This window comes from Sus scrofa, chromosome 7 (genome assembly GCF_000003025.6).
Source record: "Sus scrofa isolate TJ Tabasco breed Duroc chromosome 7, Sscrofa11.1, whole genome shotgun sequence".
NCBI lineage: Eukaryota > Metazoa > Chordata > Mammalia > Artiodactyla > Suidae > Sus > Sus scrofa.
Genome location: NC_010449.5, coordinates 116,726,662 through 116,748,327, shown reverse-complemented (window position 1 = coordinate 116,748,327; position 21,666 = coordinate 116,726,662). Strand labels below are relative to the sequence as shown.

The window sequence follows — 21,666 nt, the reverse complement described above, 5'->3', positions numbered from 1 at the left end:
GGAGTCCGTTGGGGTGTGCTGGGTGGCCCTGGCTACCAAGGGCTGCAGGTGCAAGGGGGCGGATGGCAAGACTCAGCTTTGCTGATAGGACCACAGGCCTGGCCCAGATGTGAGCCGTTGCTCTGGGTGGTATTGGGAGGATGGTACGTTGAGCTGCGTAGTCGAGCCCCCGCAGAGAACTGACAGCTCTTGCATCTGCCATCCAGCGCCAGCTCTTTCTGACTCACATCCAACCAGCCCTAATGTGCTGACCAGGTGGCTGCTCATCACCTGTCTCCAGGTAAAACACCGTGCATGAAGGGAGGGCTCTGGAGCCAGCCGGTCCGCATTCCACCCCAGCTTTGCATTCTTTGGGCAAAGTTACTTAACCTCTCTGTGTTTTGCTTCCTTCTCGATAATACGAGGCTGACTATAACACCCACCTGGTAGGATATTTGTGTCTCTCTCTCTTTTTTTCGTTTTTCTTGGCCATGGCCTGCTGCGACTTGATGTGGGATCTCAGTGCCCAGGCCACGGATTGAACCCGGGCTGCAGCAGTAAAAGCACCGAGTCTTAACCACCAGACCATCAGGCAACTCCCCTGCCCAGGGTATTTGTTTCTAAAGCACTATGAAGTGCTTTAGAGGATAGCCTGGCACAAAGAACAGGCTCTTGTGAAGGTCTCTGGTTATTACAGGTTGGAATTGTAGCTCGGAGGAGTGTAGCATTCACTCCAGTGTGTTAGGGCTGCTCCACAATTGGTTATTATAGCCCATGGCTATTACACGTTGTAACATGATGCAATTAGCCGTTAGGTTGCCGGGGGATCTTTGCAGTTCTGTGCATTTGAATGAGGTAGGGCTTCCTGACAGTGATTCTGTTTAAAGAAAAAAAAAAAAAGTCTGGAGGTGAATCAGATGTGCCCCTTCTCTTCAAAACAACCTTCTAATGTAAGGCCCCTCCATCTCAGAGGCCATGCAAGTCAGGTGGTAATTCTTGCTCTCACTGGACCAAGGAGATTGGAGTTTGGGAGCCGGTTCATAGCAGAGTCTGCACTGGCATCCATCCTCCTTCAGCACATTCTGGGGCCCGCTCTGGCCCCAACCCTCTGCCTGAAGGAAGGCTCTGCTTTGGGGGTTAACAGAGTCTGTGCTGATGTCAACCCTCCCCGCCCCCACCCCCGCCTTTCTCAAGTTTCCCTGCACCTGCAGCATGTGTGTATCAAGGGCCAAATAAGGCTAGAGAGATGCTCTTTCTGGCTCCACACGTCTTCCTTTTCATAAAAGAGAACAGAACTATTGTGACTCAACTAAAATAAAAATTTTAAAATAAAAACTTAAAAAAAAAAAAGAATAGGACTAACAAGTATAAAGTACCTACAAAGTGCCATTGGGGGAAAATATGAGTCTTTCTGTTTGCGAGCACCTGCTATGTGTCAGTACCTGTCCCGGGTACCTTGATCAAGCTAGCAGTGATCACAACGGGCAAGGACCAGTCCGGATGCAGTTCACACTCAAATGAGAGGAGCCGTCTGAGGGCTCCATGGCAACTGCTGACTCAGAATTGTTGATTTCCTTTCCTGATGCTAGGAGACCTGGCAGCAGCCACACAAGTTGTTGAGCAGATATCCAGGCCCCCTTTGAACCAGGACCCTGCAGGAGCATGGCCTAAGGGCCTCATGGAACCACTCTTTGGGAGCTCAGAGAGCTCCACCCACGTGTCAGGGACTCCTTTGGTTTATCTGTTTTTACCCACTCTTTTTTTTTTTTTTCTTTTTAGGGCCGCACCTATGGCATATGGAGGTTCCCAGGCTAGAGGTCTAATTGGAGCTGTACCTGCTGGCCTACACCACAGCCACAGCAGTGCAGGATTCGAGCCATGTCTGTGACCTACACTATGGCTCATGGCAACACCAGATTCTTAACCCCCAGAGCAAGGCCAGGGATTGAACCTGCATCCTCAGGGATGCTAGTCAGATTTGTTAACTGCTGAGCCGCGACAGGAACTCCTGTTTTTACACACTCTTGACTGTTGGTTCCAGGAGTCTGCTGGCAGTGCCCTTGAAAGTGGAGTAGGTTCCTATTGGCCCAGTGTCTTGCCATCACTCAGCTCCTTGCTCCCTTAGTCTCCAGCCCAACAGGCTCAATGCTGGGCAACACCCGTAGCCCTAAAGGAGGAGGTGCCTGGCGAGGGCTGAGTGCCATCTAGTAATTGTCCTAAAGTACAAATGCGGAGGGAAAACATTAAAAAGGCTGACCACAGTGGGGTCTGCGGGAATGGGAATGCTCACCCATTGCTGGTCAGAATGAAAAGAGGTGTGGCTGCTTCGGTTTGGCAGTTTCTTAAAAATGTAAACATACACCTACCATCTGATCCAGCCACTCCACTCCTAGGTATTTTTGCAAGAGAAATAAAGCATCTATGTCTATAGATTAGTGTTTAGAGCAGTTTTTTTTTTCTTTTTATGCTTTTTAGGGCCACACTTGTGGCATATGGAGGTTCCCAGGCTAGGGGTCGATTTGGAGCTGTAGCTGCTGGCCTACACCATAGCTCACGGCAACGTCAGATCCTTAACCCACTGAGCGAGGCCAGGGATCGAACCTGTGTCCTCATGGATACTAGTCAGATTCATTTCCGCTGAACCACTACAGGAACTCCAGAAGCTTGGTTTCTAATAGCCAAAAACTGCCCATCAGCAGGTGAGTGGATGACCGTGGATGACCAACCACTGGCCTCCACGTGCTATGGAATGTTACTCAGCAACGAAAAGGGATAAACCATTTATTCAGGCAATGACATGGGTGAGTCTCAAAGTAATTATGTTGTGTGACAGAAGCCAGGACCCCACCAAAAAAAAAAAAAAAATACACACACACACCATATTATCCCATTTATGTAGAAACCTCCAGAAAATGCAAGTGACAATAAGTGACAATAAGCACATCAGAGTTTAACTAGGGCAGGTGTGGGTAGGAGGGAGGGATTAGAAATGGGATCAGAAAACTTTTGGGGTGATGGGTATGTTATCTTGATTGGGGTGATGGCTCTAGGGGTGTATATGTTAAAACATCAAATTGTGCAGTTGAAATGTGTTTATTGTTTATCAATTTGGACCCCCAATAAAGCCACTGAAAATAAAGGCCACCCCCTCTCCAATCAATACGCTGAAGCTGACACTGCCCTTTTCAGAGAATTTGCTTGTGCAAACATACTGTTTAACAGTAAACCATGAACAGGGAGGTCAAACCTCGGGATCCGTGGCTACTCACTTTGCCTCGCCTCCTAAACCCCAGTTTTCTCCTGAGAGGAAACTGATAATAGTACCTATGTCCTAGGGTTGTTGGGAAGAGAACCTGGGAAAATCCGGAGGGTTTAGGGAATATGCAGTAAGTGGCCCAGGGCCCTTGGGGACCCAAGGGTGGGAGAGGTCATTTCTTTGGGGGTAGAGGAGGAAGCTGGAAAGGTTTTCCTTCTGAGTGGCTGGCTGTGAACTGAATCTCCAAAGAACAGGGAAGAGTCTAGAAGGAGGTGGGGGGGGAGGGGGACCTACCAGGTGGAACTGAGCCGGGGAGGCAGCACTCAGACCCTAAGCTTCTAGACACTTTGCAGTGTGGTACAGTTGGCACATGGGGACCACCCTGGTGAGTCAGGGCTGGGAGGTTAGATGGGAGCCTCGTCCTTGACGGTCACCAAGGAATGCTGGGCTCATCCTCCAGGCCAGGGTTTCTCAGACTGGGATATGAGGAAGATTTCTCTAGGGACTAGGACTTCTGGGAGGAGTTTTGAAATTTGTCATGTAATTAAATCAAAGCATATATATGTGTGTGTGTGTACACATACCCACACACATATTTGGCCAAACCCACAGCATATGGAAGTTCTCAGGCCAGGGGTCGAATTCAAGCTGCAGCTGTGACCTATGCCACCGCTGAGGCAACACTAGGTCTTTAACCCCTGTGCCACAATGGGAACTCCACCCCTATATTTTGATGCAGTGCTTTTTTTTTTTTGTCTTTTTAGGGCTGCACCCATGGCATATGGAGGTTCCCAGGCTAGGAGTCCAATCGGAACTGCAGCTGCCAGCCTATACCACAGCCATAGCAATGCAGGATCCGAGCCACATCTGTGACCCACACCCTCATGGCAACACCGGATCCTTAACCCACTGATCAAGGCCAGGAATCGAACTAGGATACTAGTTGGGTTCATTAACCACTGAGCCATGACGGAAGCTCCATGATGAAGTGCTTTTGAATTGAAAGACATTTCTACCTCGTAGAAAGCACCCCTTTCTGAAGTCCTTCCTGATCATAAGGGTTCTGAAAATATATTGTTGTGTAGCCATAATTTTCTTTTAAAAAAGGTGTGTTCATACGTTTTTCAGGTGCAAAGGCCACAGGAGGTGTGCGTGGTCATGGTGGTTGAACCTGCTGCTTGGGCGGAGGTGCTGTCAGTCCAGGGAGGAGGTGCTGGTTTCATGGGAGTTGCTGAGGCAGGTAGGGGCGGTCTGGTGGGTTCAGGGGTGACTGCTGGATCACCCCTCTGGGGAAGATACCTACCTGAAGAGAAAATGTGAAGGGCTGGGGGCCTGGCATGTGCCTCTGATTTTCAGAGCCAATAAGAGAGAGGCCTGGAGGGCGAGGCGTGGGGACATCTGCCACTATCATGCTGTCACAGACGATGCTGCCATGGGTCACTGGGGAAGGAAGAGGAGGGGAGACACAGGGACAAGGGGCCAACATCCCATCCTGGAAGTTCTACCTCATTGGCCAAGGAGGGGTCTTGGAGGCTGGAGCAGACAAATGGAATTCTCTCTGGTGGGGACCGGAACCTTGCAGATTTCATCTACAAGGAGTTTGGGAGTGTGGCTGGTGTTTCCACTGCCGAGGGGTGGGCTTGGGCCACGACCCGCAGTGGGAAAAACCAACAGGACCTACAGTTTCTGGATCAGGTCGGCTGGGCATTGTTGATTGGCCTGCCCAGCTTCACACCCGCGGTCCACCAGCCAGGCCTGGACGAGTCCCCTGAGGCCCTGCCCACTGCTCTCTGACTCACAGCTGACGGCCAGTCCCTCTCCCCTACCTCCAATCTGGCCACCCTGCCAGCAGCCCGCTGGGACTCCAGGAAGGAAGCGCCTCAGGACTCCTGCAGTGCGCCCTCCCCCTTTGTGGCCTCTGATTGGCTGCCCTCCTGGCAGCTTGAACCAATCACATTTGGGCCCGAGGAGTTGAGGCCCCACCCCATGGAGACACCTGCCCTGCCTCAGGGATGCCTGTTCCGTGGAGCAGTTGGCCTTCTCCTCCCGTACCTGCGTCCCACCCCTCATTCTCTCCTAGTTGTCCCGTGTATCCTCCCTTCTCCCAAGGCACTCATACCTGGCTGTGCTTTGCAAAAAAAGCCAGCGTTTCCGGGAGTTCCCGTCATGGCGCAGTGGTTAACGAATCCGACTAGGAACCATGAGGTTGAGGGTTCGATCCCTGCCCTTGCTCAGTGGGTTGACGATCCGGCGTTGCCGTGAGCCGTGGTGTAGGTTGCAGACTTGGCTCGGATCCTTCGTTGCTGTGGCTCTGGCGTAGACTGGTGGCCACAGCTCTGATTAGACCCCTAGCCTGGGAACTCCATATGCCGCGGGAGCGGACAAAGAAATAGCAAAAAGACAAAAAAAAAAAAAAAAAAAAAAAAAAAGCCAGCGTTTCCTGAATACAAATCCTCGTCTTTCCAGGGAGGAAATCTAGCGTCTTCCACATTGAGCCTTTTGATGGAGACTATTGGTTCAGTTAATTTTTTTTTTTTTTTTTGTCATTTTTCTGGCTGCCCCGCGGCCTATGGGGCTCCCAGGCCAGAGATCAGGTCGGAGCCACCTTAGTGACCTAATCTGCAGCTGCGGAAATGCTGGATCCCTAACCCACTGTGTTGGGCTGGAGCGGGAATCGAACCCCTTGTCTCAGAGGCTCCCAAGATGCCGTGGATCCCCTTGAACCAGAAATGCTGTTTTATAGTCAGCTCTCTGGGGAAAGCAGTGAGGCAGCCAGAGAGCAGTGGGTTTTCACTACCAAGTACAAATTTTTCAGTGATGGCAGAGCTATTTGAGAGTCACTCTCAGGGCACTTGTCTTGAAAGAAGTCACGCCCTGTCCCTTTTGTGGCTGGAATTGTAAAGTGGACCCCACAACACTGGTACTAGGTGGGGTTTCTTGTTTACACACTTACAAGCCTGTGGACTAACAAGTGGGCTGGGGCGCCCTGCAGTCTGGGTGGCTTTGGTTTGGTCCCTTAATCTCTTCAAGCCTGTGGTTACCTCTGATGGGATGAAAGCCAATAATTGTCCCCAACTCTAGATTCAGCTACCTTAGAGGGTGGTTGTAAGATTAAATAAGATAGTTTGAGGGTTCCTGGTCCAATGACCTATTAAGATGCTGATGGGCTTTTTGGTCCCTGCTTTTGACACACTTTGCCCTCAGAACCACCCTCTTGTGAATGCCAGAGAAGAGAGAATCACCCAGGGTTCTCCTAGTGCTTGAAGATGCTCTGAGCCAGGCCCCTTTGCAACATTGTCTGCAGTTAATAAGTGAACAAGAATGTTCCCAGAATGCACTTGGAATAGGCTTTGGGATTAAAACCAGCTGCCGGCTCAGTTCCTGAAATTCTGTCTGGGTGTATGAGTGCAGTGGGAACGAGCAGGGTGGAAACTGTGTGTGGCGGGGCACAAATGAGTCACAGGAAAGGCAAGCATGTCACAGGAAAGGGGATGTACCCTGTGCCAGGGTGCTGGGTCAGTTTGTGGCGGGGTTCCCCCCAGCCAGGTTGGCGGAGCAGGGGCACGGAGCTGTAACTGCTCACAGGGGCCTGCCGTGGGAGCTGGGGTTTACTGGTGTCTGGATCTTGAAGGCTTCTGGGCTCCAGAGCAAAATTCCCTGGGGGGCAGCTGGGTTGGCACAGGGCCAGAATAGCTGGACACTGTTGGACTGAGGCTCCTGGAAGCTGGGGCCTCAGTTCATCGTCTCCAATTTTCTATTCTTGGGCTGAGGCCCAGATTTACAGCCTGCAGCCACCTTTCTGGAGCTTGGATGCTCGCCGAAGACGGCTGCCCCAGGTTCCCACATCAAGGGGACCTCTCTCAGTGGGGCTCTGGGGGGCACAGGCAGGGGCACAGAAGTCAGGTGGCACTGTGGTGTTTGAGAAAAAAAGCTCTGGGAGTTCCTCTTGTGGCTCAGTAGGTTAAGGGCCCAACATAGTGTCCGTGAGGATGTGGGTTTGATCCCTTGCCTCTCTCAGTGGGTTAAGGATCTGGCGTTGCCGCAGCTGCAGCGTAGGTCCCAGATGTGGATCAGATCCAGTGTTGCTGTGGCTGTGGTGTAGGCTGGACGCTCCGATTCCACGCCTAGACCGGGAGCTTCCATGTATCACAGATGTGGCCGTAAGAAAAAACCGAAAAGAAACAAACAAAAAACTACCTGATACTTAAATCCGTCTGATTTTGGTCAGTATTCTTAGTATCATTGGTCCTGTTTTCTCAGCTATAAAGCAGGGATCAGTGTCTCATTGGTCTTTCTAGGATAAATGAGTTATAGTTGTAAGTCCTTCATCACAGGGTCAGGTACGTACAGAATGTCAGATACATGTGGGCTGTGACAATTTGTCAATCCTGGATCCACCACTTTCTGGCAGGCTCTTCGCTTCACTGAGTCTCAGTTTCCATCTCTGTAAAATGGGACTAGGTGTGTGATAATGCCCCACGGAGGTCACTGCCAACCCGACTTGGCCCCTCCCTTTGCTAGCGAGGGGTTTGTTTTCATGTTTTAGGCATGTCCCCTAATGGGACTTGGTTAGATCCCAGGCAGAATTCTTGGAGCACGTGAATCACCAAATAGCACATGGTATTTGCACCATCCCAGAGAATTATTTTAACTGCCGTGGTGGTGCTGGAGGGCCTGAGGCAGGAGGCTGTCCCAGCCTGCTCCTTATGGAGTATCTGCCCCCATCAGTGGCCCTGCAGAGCCAAGCAGCAGGGACTCCACCCTGCAGCTGCAGCCTCGAAGGCCCAGCAAGGAGGGAGGAGGCGGAGGGCTCTAGTCCCACAGCCCCCAGGGGGGGGGTTGCTTCCACTGGAGGCTGACCGGGCAGGTGGTCAGTGTCAGGCACTTTTGTTGGTGCCAGTACCTTGTCCTCTGTCCTGCAAGGCTGGCACCCCCTCCTTCCCCCACCAGACCAAGTTGCAGCTTGGCCCATTGCTCAGACTTCCCGGAGCAAAGACAGCCCTGGTGTCTGTTGCCAACTCCAGATGGGCAGTCTGTGTGGTCCTCCTTCCGTCCTGTCCCCTGGGTCACAGGAGGGTCAGCCCCTGCGGGCTGCATCACCCAGGATCCCCTCTGCTGGCCCTGGGATTTCTCCAGCGACAGCCTCTTCGCCCGGCAGGGGTTGTGCCTCCTTCGGGGCTCCAGCTTGTGCTGCTCAGAGGCTCCCATCGCCTCCTCCTTTGCTCCGTCCAGCCTCAGGGTCGAAGTGTCTGATCTCTGTGCCCCCTTTAGTCTCCTGGCAGCTTCTCTGCTCCTTCGCCCACGTGGAGCTGGGTCCCTCTGGTTCGCCGTTGGACTTGGAGTGGATTCACTCTGCCTGCGTGGACCCGTCCAGTTAGAATCACTGAGTAGTTCTGCCAGATGCACCCACGTGCAGTGGAGTCGGACTCGGCTTTGGAGGCAGTGTGGTCCAGTGAGATGGGCATGCCGGCTTTGGAATCCAGCAGAACAAGGTTCCAACCCCAGAGTGGCCCCATGCCCTGAACAGGTTACTCCAGCCTCAGTGGTCTTTGGGTTTTTGTTTGTTTGTTTGTTTGTTTGTTTGTCTTTGTAGGGCCGCACATACGGCATATGGAAGTTTCCGGGCCAGGGGTCAATTCGGAGCTATAGCTGCCAGCCTACACCACAGCCACATCCACGCAGGATCCAAGCCGTGTCTTTGACCTACACCACAGCTCGTGGCAACACCAGCTCCTTAACCACATCCTCTCAGATACTAGTCAGACTCTTAACCCACTGAGCCACAACGGGAGCTCTGCCTCAGTGGTCTTGTCTGCAACTGGGGATGGTGATGGTGGCCCTGACTACTGAGCACCTGGGGCGACTCATCCTGAGCAGGTGCCCGACAAGTCCCCTCAGATTCTAAGAGGAAGGTGCTGGGGGGGGGTGGAGGAAGCTCTTCTGAAGTCCCCCCACATGTCTCCCCCACTGCCCCGCTCATCAGCCACAGCTCTCAGCCCGAAGAGGGGGGTTCCTGCTACCTGAGCTCTGCTGCCTTTCAGGTAGAGGATGCCCAGAATGGGTAACCTGTAGACACGTGCTTAGTGTGACATAGGCCTTTCATCCTTGTGGGAATGTCAGTCCCCTTCCCTGGCTGCTTGCTGCCTTTTTTTTTTTTTTTTTTCTTTTTGTTGTTGTTGTTGTTGCTATTTCTTGGGCCGCTCCTGCGGCATATGGAGGTTCCCAGGCTAGGGGTCGAATCGGAGCTGTAGCCACCGGCCTACGCCACAGCCACAGCAACGCGGGATCCGAGCCGCGTCTGCAACCTACACCACAGCTCATGGCAACGCCGGATCGTTAACCCACTGAGCAAGGGCAGGGACCGAACCCGAAACCTCATGGTTCCTAGTCGGATTTGTTAACCACTGTGCCACGACGGGAACTCCGCCTTTTTTTTTTTAAACTTTGTGTCATGTTTCCTAGTCCCCTCTGTCCACTGCACACTTCTTTATGGCATTTTACCCTGAGCTGTCCCTAGGACTCTAACTCTCCCCTTTTGATGCCGTGGCTCAGGCCTGGAGCTCAGATTCTGGAAGCTTCTGGGCCTCCCCCCAGGGCAGCCTCACAGTCCATTTCTGGGGAAGCTATGTCCCCTCTGTGCCCACGGGTTTTGTCTGCTTCCCGTGGGCATGTCAGTCTCCAGGCTGCGGGCTTTGGACCCGGGACCCATCGGAGCACATGCTCCCTCTCGAGTCTGCTTCTTTCCTCCTACGTTTGTCCTGACCCAGCTAGTCTGTCATCAGCGAAAAAAGATCACTTCTCTTCCAGCTGTCATTTGCGATAACCACACAGGAGGCTGAAAACCAAGGCTGTTTCCTTTCTAAGTGTCTCCCCCGGCCGACCAGGGCCAGCCAGAGCCAGAAAGGGCCTACATCCTTTCTCTGGTTCCTTGGGAATAGTCCAGAGACACACCCGGAGCCCTGTTCCCTTGCTGCCCACCGCCACACCCCAGGGCTGCTTCCCAAGAAGCTGGAAATGGAAACAGATTTTAAAAGAATGCCTGGGCACTTTTTTTTTTCTTTCCCAAAATGTTTGGGAAACGTGTAGTTCCAGGAAGTTCCCGTTATGGCACAGCAGAAACGAATCCAACTAGGATCCATGAGGATGTAGGGTCAATCCCTGGCCCTCCTCAGTGGGTTAGGGATCCAGCGTTGCTGTGAGCTGTGATGTAGATTGCAGACAAGGCTCAGATCTCACGTGGCTGTGGCCATGGCATAGGCTGGCAGCTGCAGCTCCGATTCAGCCCCTAGCCTGAGAACTTCCATATGCCACAAGTACGGCCCTAAAAAGCAAAAACAAAAACAAAACAAAAATCGTAGTTGCGTTTTTTTAATCCTTCCATTTTTTAAATCCTATGTCCATTTCAACCAATGGACAAACAAACTTGCCACTGAATACCCACCTCTGACCCAGAGGGGCAGGCTGGCCACGCCCGTTCCCACAGCCTCCCTTCATGGTCCTGCCTTCATGTAGCTGCAAACTCAGTCTCTGGACTGACCCCCCCCCCCGCACCCCTCCACCCCCCCACCCCCCCCACCAGCAAGGCCTTCCATTCTGCACAAATCCCAGCCAGGGCAACTGGGCTGAGTCTCAGAAACAGTCTTATCACACTGCCACCTGAGCCCATATTGGCTACCGATTGGGACCCTTCCAGCCTCCTGGACGTGGCTCTGGGGCTCTGATCTGGCTCTTACTGCCCACCCTGGCTCCCCCTGTTGCCTACCCCATCCTCTGCTCCAGCCTCCCCATCCCCCAAGTGTGTCCAGAACCTCCCCGGTACCCTCAGTATGCAAAGCCCCCCCAACTCAGCCTGTGCTCCCCTCTCTCAAAGCTCTCTTTGGCCCCCCTCACTGAACACGGAGCCCCACTGGCCAGAGCCCTACCTGGTCCACCTGAATCCTCAGAGAATAAAGCTGTTGAGACGCTCAGATGCCTTAGTCTCCAGCCCATAACTCCTATTCCTACGCCAAACCCAGCCTGGGGACGGGGCAAGAGCCACTATCTGGATGCAGGTTCCTAGGAAGGAAAGTCCTCCTCCTGACACCAGAGGATTTTGGGTTAAAAAAGCACTGCTTCCAAGTGTGGAGTGTGTTCCGGGTGCCGGGTGGGAGGTTTCTCATTGGTCGTCTAGGTGTCGTTCCCGTGCTGTGGCTGAGCTTATGTCCCGCCCCCCAACCCCACATTCACATGCTGGAATCCTGAGTCCCACTGTGATGCTGTTAGGAGTTAGGGCGTTTGGGAGGTGATTCGAACACGAGGGCAGAGCACTCGTGAATGAGATTAAGGACACCCCCCAGGGCTTCCTAACCCCTTCCTCCACGCGAAGATACAAGGAGAGGACTAGTAACAACCTGACTAGTATCCAAGAAGACTCGAGTTCGATCCCTGGCCTTGCTCAGTAGGTTAAGGATCTGGCATGGCCATAAGCTACAGTGTAGGTTGCAGACATGGCTCGGATCATTGCTATGGCTGTGGCATAGGCTGGGAACTTCCATATGCTGCAAGGGTGGCCCTAAAAAGAAGAAAAGGAAAAAAAATACAATGAGAAATCTGCAATCAGGAAAAGGGTCATCTGACCATGTTGGCACCCGGATCTCAACCCCCAGCCTCCAGAACCGTGAGAAGGAAATTTCTGCCACTTATAAGCCCACCCAGCCTGTGATATTTTATTATGGGCGCCCAAATGGACGAAGACAGCCTGTTTCCAGAGGAGGTGAGACTCAGAGATGTTAAGTGACTGGCCAGGTGTCACACAGCTAGTGAATAGTGGATCCTAGACCACCAGTTATAGGTCCTTCTGGCCTCAACGGCCATCCAATCCAGGACCCATGTCTGTGGGTCACTTAGACAGCGAGCCTTGCCTGCTGGCCACCGTGCCCTGCAGTGCTGGTTGTAGGCTTGGACCATCTAAAACTGGGGCCAATTAACTACAGCCCATAGGCCACACCCGACTAGCGGTCTGTTTCAGTACGGTCAGTGAATGTGACATTGATCTTATTATTATTATTATTTTGGCTGCACACATACACGGGGAAATTCTCAGGCCAGGGATCAAACCCAAGCCACAGCAGTGACAATGCTGGATCCTTTTTTTTTTTTCTTTTGAGGTCCACACCTGTGGCATATAGAAGTTCTCAGGCTAGGGGGTCGAATTGGAGCCAAAGCCACAGGCCTATGCCATAGCCACAGCAATGCCAGAGCTGAGCTACATCCGAAACCTACACCACCGTTGGCAGCAACTCCAGATCCTTAACCCACTGAACGAGGCCCGGAGTCAAACCCACATCCCCTTGGATACTAGCTGGGTTCTTAACCCACTGAGAAACCAGGGAACCCCTTTAAGGGCTGTAAAATTTAAAAAGAATATGCAACAGAGATGGTATATGGCCTATAAAGTCTAAAGCTATTTATTCCTCCACCCTTTGCAAAAGAAGTATACCTCCTGCTGATCTAAAACCTCCCAGGACCCTCTCATTTGGGGCTTACATGGGGTCTGGGGGGCCACCGATCCCAGTCTGCCTTGGGGGGGCCGCGATGCGGGAAGGGCTGCTCTGAGCTGGCCCAGGAGGGCACCGTGGGGAGAGAAGGGGGCCAGGGCCTGGGCTAGGCTGACAGTCTGAGGGCAGAGGCAGGTCCCTAGGCCCAGCTTGGGGCTGGAATGGTAGGGCTCTCAGATATCTCAGTACTGAGGACCCTCTCAAGTCACAACCTCAAAGGCCCTGAGAGACCCTCTGTTCAACACTCACCGTGTGCAGATGGGGAAACTGAGGCCGGGGTGGGGGCGGGGCAGAGGCTCATGCTCAGAGTGAATGTGCAGATTCCAAGCCCGGGGCTCTGTCTCCTACTTTCCCTGCCACACTGGGGAAGGCTGCCCACCTGGCTCGACCCCACACTGCAGGTTGTGTCCTTGGCTTATTCGTTCCTTCCATGGGCATTAATGAAGGGCTGGTGACCTGACTCACCAGCCCTGGGTGCAGCAGTGGAAAGGCAGAAGAGGGGAGGCGGGCCTGCCCAGAAAATGGACTTGGTGGTCACAGATGCTCTGGGGAGGGGCTCAGTTCTTGCAGAGAGGGACAGAGGTCGCGGTCTTGGCTGCATCAGAGATGGGGCTGCGTGCTAAGAGCTGTGTGTCTGCCGTGGGACTGGGTGTGAGGCGGTGCAGGGGAATGCAAGGCTGGAAACAGAGTCATGATGGGGCTTAGGGGCCAGTCAGGAGACTGTGCCACCACAGGCCTTGTCAGTAGGGCTGCGGCCGGCTCGACTTGTGTTTAGAAAGCCCCTCGGCTGCCTGGAGGAGGGATGGGAAAAGGGCCAGAGGGCTCCTGGAGGCACTGAGGACACAGAGGGAAGCCCACGAGGCTCCTGGCAAGGGATGCTAAGGGGGGTGTCTTCCTGGTCCATGAGCCGATTGTGAGTGGGCTTTTCTTGAGCTGCTTTTTTGGAGGGGGGGGCAAGCACCTGCAGCATATGGAAGTTCCCAGGCTAGGGGTCTAATCGGAGTTGTAGCCTCTGACCTACGCCACAGCCACAGCCACACCAGATCTGAGCTGCATCTATGACCTACATCACAGCTCATGGCAATGCCGGATCCTTAACCCACTGAGCAAGGCAGGGATCGAACCCGCAACCTCATGGTTCCTAGTCGGATTCGTTAACCACTGAGCCGTGAAGGGAACTCCCACGTGTACACATATATTCTTTTTCTCACAGCCTCTGTCATGTTCTATCACAAGTGACTGGATATAGTTCCCTAACTTTAAGCTTTTAAACTCGTGTAAGGAAACAGACTCTCCTTTCCTTTGGCTGTTTGAGGCTCAATACAGGATTCTTATCCAGGTCCAGGGACTGACAGGGGGCTTCAGATAGGGTTGCTACCAACCTCTAACTGATGTCAATTTCTTCAGTTTTGGAGGAGGTCAAACCAAAACCAAAACCAAGCCCTCTCTGCCATTGGCAGTGGCTATAAGTTTGTCACATACATTTTTTTTTTTTTTTTTTGGTCTTTTTAGGGCTGCACCCATGGCATAAAGAGGTTCCCAGGTCAAATCAGAGCTATAGCCACTGGCCTACGACAGAGCCACAGCAATTGGGATTGAAACCTGCATCCAGACGGATGCTAGTCGGATTCATTTCCCCTGAGCCAAGACAGGAACTCCATGTCACATACATTTTATGTCACCTTGCCATTTAAATACCATGAAATGTGGCTTATGCCCGTCACTGTTTCAAAATTCTGGTAGTTGTGAGTCCCATTGCTGTTAGATCTTGTGATTTCTTGTGTTCATGAGGAAGTGTGTGTGTGTAGCATGAGTTTGATTTTTCGTGTGTTGATACCTATTTTTTGTTGTTGTTCTTTAAAGTTTTATTGAAATTTAGTTGATTTACAAGAATACGATGATGTCTAGTGCACGACACGGAGACTGAGTTGTCCTGTACACACATGTCCCCTCTCTTGCAGCGATGCCTGTGTTTTAATGGGATTCGTGTCCTTTGCAGTCCTCACACCTCACTCTCTGCATTTAAAGCCTTTGTTTGGAGGGGATCCACGGGAAAAGCTAAGCAACCATCCCCTCCTCTCAAACACCCCCATTCTGGCCTGCAGCGCCTCCACCTGCAGCCCATACACATGTTTGTTGGGCAGCTTTGCTTTAGGAGCTCCTTTCTTTCTGTTTTCTTTTTTTTTTTTTTTTTTTTTTTGGTCTTTTTAGGGTCCCCCCTGTGGCATATGGAAGCTCCCAGACTAGGGGTCGAATTGGAGCTGCAGCTGCCGGCCTACACCCCAGCCACAGCCACACCAAATCTGAGCTAGTCTGCAACCTACACAACACTCACAGCAACGCCGGATCCTTAACCTGCTACGCGAGGCCAGGGATCGAACCTGAGACCTCCTGGATACTAGTGGATTTTGTTAACGCTGGGCCACAATGGGAACTCTTCTAGGAGGTTTTTAAGACAAGGGTGGTATCTGCTTATTTGCCACTGTGGTTGTAGCATGAGGCCGAGCTTCATTCCTGTGTGTTTCAGTGAATGGGAAAGAAGTGGTTTGGCAGAACCAGCCAAGAGCCCCCCGTCGCCGAGCTCACAGTTAGTGACCCCAGCTCTGAGGTTAGAGGTCCCCGAACCGAGGCCGACCCGTGGGTCTGAAGCCCTCCCGAGTCGCGCCCTGCCCCGCTGGACTCCAGTGTTCCATCAACATACCTCTGGGTCCAAAACCCAGGCCCTGGGCACTGCCAGCTGGAAGAAGGTTCTCCGCAAGCTCGCTGCCTTGTGGTGCTTAGAGCTTCGGCGTCCTGTCATCTGCAACCCTGCGCGCTGGTTTCTGCTCCTCCCATTCATGGTTTGTTAAAAAATAAAAGCCGAGCTTTTGGAAACCAGTCAAGTCACACACTAGACAAGAAATTAAAGCCACAAGGAATCAATTTAAACGCTTGCAAATGCTCATGTGCTTTTCAAACAAAGCATTCAAAGGCAGGAGGCGTAGCTTCAGGGACCATCAAAACAGCTCTGGAAGGAAAACAGCGCGCTGGGAGCCTGAGCTCTGAGCTGCAAGCCCGGGTCTCAGAGAGAAGCCCACCCTGGGTCACCCAGCCCCTTCCTCTTGCTGGTGACATTCTTACCCCGAAGTCCTACATTCTGAGGGCAGAGCTGTCCTGGGTGGGGCCTGGGGAGGTGAGAGGGTGGCCCAGATTCCCACCTGAGGACTGAGAAAGAAAGGCCAACAAAAGATTCAGCCAATGTTAAGAAATTGGTTGGTTTTTTTCTGTTTTTTGTTTTGTTTTGTTTTTTTAAGTGATGATTGCCCTTTCTGGGAAATTCACAAAGTGTCTAAGAGGAAAAAGAAGGAAACAGAAATAACTCCAACTGTGATTTCATTAACCAGACAATGGTCCTTAACCAAGGGGACTCCAAGGGTATCATGCCAGGAAAAGAGAGGCCCGAGGTCACAGGGGTGGTGCTCCAGCCACCTGTCCACACCCCTCTCTCCAGCTCAATCACTTGGGCATCGCAGTGGCAAGACTTCCCAGCCTTTTTCGAGGATTGTAGTTTTTTTGTGGTCATTTGTGTTTTGTTTTTATTAGCTATAGAGCTGTGACTACTAAATGTAAATTTGTATTATCTTTATGGTCTAAGCACATCACAAATTCCTCTCAACCCTTTTTGTTGGCTGCATGATATTCCCAAGTGCAAGTGTGTGTGGTTCTTTTTTTTTTTTTTTTTTTTTTTTTTTTTTTTTTTTTGTCTTTTTGCTATTTCTTGGGCCGCTCCCACAGCATATAGAGGTTCCCAGGCTAGGGGTCAAATCCTGAGCTGTAGCCACCAGCCTACGCCAGAGCCACAGCAACGCAGGATCCGAGCTGCATCTGCAACCTATACCATAGCTCACGGCAACGCCAGATCCTTAACCCACTGAGCAAGGGCAGGGACCGAACCCGCAACCTCATGGTTCCTAGTCGGATTCGTTAACCACTGCTCCACGACGGGAACTCCTGATTCTTAACTAATTTCTTATTATTGGGCATCTCTGGGTTTTAGTTTTGTTTTGTTGTTTTAATTGGGGCATTTTTTTTTTTTTGGTTGTACTTGCATCATATGAAAGTTCGTGGGCCAGGGTTCAAACCTGTACCATAGCAGCAACCCGAGCTGCTGCAGTGACAACACCAGATTCTTAACCTGGTGCACCACAAGGGAACTCCCAGGTTCTGGTTTTGTTTTGTTTTGCCATTTTAACCAAGGCTGTGCTTGGGGTGCATGAAACTTTATACCAATTCTGGGCTATTTCGGTATTGGTGGAGGGCTTACCCTGTGCAAGGCATTATGGGAGATTGGAGGCTAAGCCAGACGCAATCCCTTCACTTAAGATGCAGATATAAATAACTTTAATCCAAAGTCAGTTATAGTTGCCATAAGCAGACAACTAGAACTGAAACACAGAAGAGTTTTTCCTGGGCTTAAGAGGATTTTAAGAAAGTTACAGGAGAAAACCTGAGACTTTGCACCTGCAGCTAGAAGGTAAGGGTGAGGGAGGAGGGGGCGAGGGAGCAAAGGGCTTGGTTTAGCTGGGGCACCTGTGCCAGGAAGCAGGTGGTCCCATCGCAGAAGCCAAGTCAGTTGATTGCTATTGGCTGCAGGAGGCAGGCGGCGCGTAGTTCAGTGGGAACGCTTAGCAGTAATGGCCGTGGACCCCAGTTGGTGGAGAAGTAGTGACAAGACACCAGGCTGGCAGGACTGTCCCCAGCCTGAGATGGGACTAACTTTAGGTGAAGTTCAGGGGCTGGTGTCAGCCAGGCTGATGGCCAAAAATTGTGTTTCTTGGAGTGTCCGCTGTGGCGCAGGGGAAACAAATCCAACTGGTACCCAAGAGGATGCAGGTTCGATCCCTGGCTTGGGTTGGTGGGTTAAGGGTCTGGCATTGCCATGAGCTGTGGTATGTGGTCAGAGATGCAGCTGGGACCTGGCATGGCTGTGGCTGTGGCCAGCAGCTGTGGCTCCGATTTGACCCCTAGCCTGGAACCTCTATATGCCCATGGGTGTGGCCCTAAAAAAATTGTCTTAAGTTGAGGCTTTTTGATCCATTCAGATCAAGATTGTGTACCTGTCAGAGACATCTCAGATTGTGTGTGTCTTAGGAACCGCTTTTGGAGAGATTGCAAACCAAAGACACAGAAGAGAGCTGCCCCCGTGTGCCAAGGTAGTATTGGAGGGGAGCAGGGAAGCTGAGACAAGGTGAACCTTGGCCAAGCCAGCACCCCGGGCCGGCTCTCCCTGCTCAGCCCCTGCAGAGGGCAGACCTGTTTTCCTTCTCTGCCCATTCCCAGTCCTTTGGCTCTCTGACAAACACAATCGCCTCTGGCTGTGTCACGGAACATCTGAGCATCAGGCGGGTTTTGGGGGTGGGGCTGGACTTCTCAGGCTTCCCCACCCTCGCAGCCCCATCAGCGGGCCTGGGGCCTCTCTCAGTCCCTCCCCGCCATGCTCCACTATCTACCTGGTCTCATGTGGTCCTGTCTTCAGCCCCCGCAGGTGCCATGACTCAGCAGCCCCAGGAGGGCTTCGACAGGAGCGTGGAGGATGCCCGGGAGTGGATGAAGGCTGTGCAGGAGCGGCTGCAGGTCAATGACAACACCCAGGGACCCCGCGAAGCCCTGGAGGCCAGACTGCGGGAGACCGAGGTATGCAGAGGCTGCGGCCTTGGATGCCCCATGGCCTTGGCCGTGTCCCTTCCTCTCAGGCCTCAAGTTTCCTAACTGTTAAGTGGATTGGACCAGTGTTTCCCAAAATTGGATGTGTTCGAATCTCAGGTTTAAATGCAGATTCTGATCCGGGGCGGGGGGTGGCGGGTGGACCAGAGATGGGACATTTCTGACTCGCTCACAACAAGGCCATTTGCTGCCGGTCCTAGGACCGCATTTTCATACTAAGGATCTAGAACGCGCCCTCTGACTCTCCATCAGAGTCAGACGAGACCAGCAGACAGGTGGGTCCCCACCCCCAGCCCACCCAGGCCCTGCTTCCTGCCCCTTCTCTGCTTCTCTGTGGCTGAGGTCCCTGCCTTGGCTTTTCCAGGACTGGACTCTGGCTCTACCCGCCATCTGGCGAAAGGCAGAGGCTCAGAGCATGCGGTGCTACCCTGACTGGAAGTGCCTGGCCCAGCCTCGTGGTGCCCCCATCCGAGGGCATTGGTTCCAGGCCAGGGGCAAGGCGGGGAGAGCACTGGACTGAGAGTCAGAGACCTGGCTTATAGTCTCCATGCTGATGCTAAAGTGCTGTGTGACCTTGGCCACATCCCTGTCCCTCTCTGGGCCTCAGTGTCCCGTCTGTAGGTAAAGCAATTGACTTCATGTCTCTAGAGTCACATCTATTAGGACAGTCCACGATTCTGATTTATCACCTAGCAATCACCTTGCTTTACTTTAAGGGGGGGCTTACCCCCCACTGCACAAGCTGAGCCCCTGACAGGCTGGAAACAGAGCTGACCCCAAAGCCACTTCCCTGTGTGTTTTCTTTTCTCTCTTTTGTTCATTCTTTTTTTTTTTTTTTTTTGAGCTGTTTTGTCATTTTTTTTTTTTAATTTTATTGAAAATGTTGGAGTTCCTGTCATGGCTCACTGGTTAACGAACCTGACTAGTATCCATAAGGATGCGGGTTCGATCCCTGGCCTCGCTCATTGGGTTAAGGATCCAGCGTTGCTATGGCTGTGGTGTAGGCTGGCAGGTGCAGCTCCAATTCGATGCCTAGCCTGGGAACCTCCATATGCTGAGAGTGTGTCCCTAAAAAGACAAAAAAAAACAAAAAAAAACAAAAAAACAAACAACAAAAAAAAAACGAAGGAAGGAAGAGAGAAAGAGAGAAAGAAGAAAGAAAGACAAGACAGATAAGACAAGACAAGACTACTGCTCTTTGGGGAGTGGACAGTTAGCATTAAGAATGCATATCACCTTTTGGGGTAATGGTTTAAACATTTTGAAGGGGGACCCAGGCTCTGCATTTGAAATGGGGAGACTGTGGCTTGGATCGGCCCCGTGACCTCTCCAAGTTGAAAAGGTCTCTGAGTAGGAGATTCCACCCAGCAATTCCAGTCTCCTGACTACTATCAGATGAGCTTTCTGCTTCCCTGAAACATAGTGTGCTTCTGTAAAATGCGCCTGCCAGGGTTAGGGAACGGGGTGTTCCAGTTTCTTCGACATTCCATTCAGTAGAACCACTCACTGGACTGGAGAGAGGACAGGCTTTGGAGTCTGGATGTCCTGGGTTCAAATCCCAGCTCTGCTTCTTTCTGGCCCTATGACCCTGCTGGCTCTCCATTCGCTTCCCTTCTAGAGCTGGTGATGCTGATTTTCTCAGGGTGCTGACTTGAGGGGTCTGGGGCCCACAGCAGATGCTCAGTAAGGGGTGGCTTTGTTGCCGATGGGTGTCGGGGCAGGGAAAGCCCTGTGCAGCCTGTACGGCTGATATAAATGACCCGCATTGGCAGTGACCATAGCGGCCTCTCTGGTCCCTTCCCCCCCCTCCACTCCCCTCCAGTGTTTTCTGGCATTTCCTGCCATCGCATTTGCCCTCAGATAGTCCTCAGTGCTTTATTGGCCGGACCCTGTGGGTCTGAGCCCCTCCATTTAAGTCGTATTTTCCATCCGCCTCCCCTGTGCCCGGCCTTGAACCTGGGCCTTGGGAAGTCAGGTGATGGTGCCTGGCCCCTGCCCTCGGGGTCCCCCTCCCAGGTAGGTGAGGGCAGGCCCGCATCCCCCAGGGGGAGACGTCCCCCATCCCCACTCGGCCTCCCTCCTGGTGCGGCGCCATCCGAGCTCATCCCAGCCGGGACCACTTGTCTGTTATAACAACCATGATGCTTGATGCCACTGGTTAGAGCCCTGCCCAGGGGCCCGTCACGGCAGAAAGGAGCCGGGGCTGCTCTTGAGTGGCCCAGTCAGAGGCTGCTCATCTGGGGAGTGAAGTGAGCGGAGAACCGGGGCTGTCTGGGAGCCCCAAGGAGGTCACGTGCCCTGGCCTAAGGGATCAGAAGCCTCTGGGAACAAGTGACTTCACTGCTGAGGTTTGAATGAGGAGTTAGCCAGCTTGAGGGGGTGCTAGAGGGACGGGGAGGGAGAAGGAACAGCATAGGAAGGGCACTGGAGGTGGACATCCCGACGAAGTGGGTATGGGGGTAGCATTGGGGTCCCCCAACGAGGTTGGTGTTGGGGTACCATTGACCTTGAGGCAGAAGCAGGGGACAGGGCCAGAAAGGTGGGCAAGGGTCACAGGTGACAGCCTGGAAGCTCAGCCAAGGAGGTGAACCCCTCTTCTGTAACAGAAGGGATGACAGGTTGGAGATTTGGAAGGTCCGAGTTGAAGGGAAGGGGCAAGGCCGGCAGGGAGAGGAGTTGACAGCGGAAGCCCCTCCGGCTGTCAGATGACCTTTGTCCCATTGTCATTATTGTTGTCACCAATAGTCATTTACCAAGCCTCTGCCGGTCCCTGGGAGGAGAGATCCGACGGTCATTCAGCACCTATTATGTTCTCAAGGCTGCACTAGCAGCTTTCATGCTCTGTCCTTGCACAGTGGTTAACGAATCCGACTAGGAACCATGAGGTTGTGGGTTCGATTCCTGGCCTCGCTCAGTGGGTTGAGGATCTGGTGTTGCTGTGAGCTGTGGTGTAGGTTGCAGACTTGGCTCAGATCCCACGTTGCTGTGGCTCTGGTGCTGGCTGACAGCTGCAGCTCTGATTAGACCCCTAGCCTGGGAACCTCCATATGCCTTGGGTGCGGCCCAAGAAAAGACAAAAATAATAATAATAATAATAATTTCACAAAAGCGCTGTGGACTGTGGGGTATTGTCCTCACTTTTCAATAGTGAAATGGATCCCTAGACACAGGGACGGGCCAGAGTTCCAGGAA

General features: G+C 52.5%; 1 protein-coding gene and 1 long non-coding RNA gene across 2 annotated transcripts in view; one reads left to right on the top strand and one right to left on the bottom strand.

Annotated features, from left to right (window-relative positions):
* Nucleotides 1-21,666, top strand: part of SYNE3 (spectrin repeat containing nuclear envelope family member 3) — a 104,068-nt gene that overhangs the window by 21,978 nt on the left and 60,424 nt on the right. Inside the window, 2 exon segments of the mRNA XM_003128709.4 lie at nucleotides 4,364-4,475; nucleotides 18,287-18,444. Of these exon segments, the coding sequence (XP_003128757.3) occupies nucleotides 4,394-4,475; nucleotides 18,287-18,444 (240 nt within the window). The 5' untranslated portion in view covers nucleotides 4,364-4,393.
* LOC110261645 lies at nucleotides 458-16,150 on the bottom strand. The gene is made up of 2 exons (XR_002346039.1): nucleotides 15,473-16,150; nucleotides 458-856 (listed from the first exon to the last, which is right to left on the bottom strand). It is a non-coding gene; the product is annotated as an uncharacterized LOC110261645 (long non-coding RNA).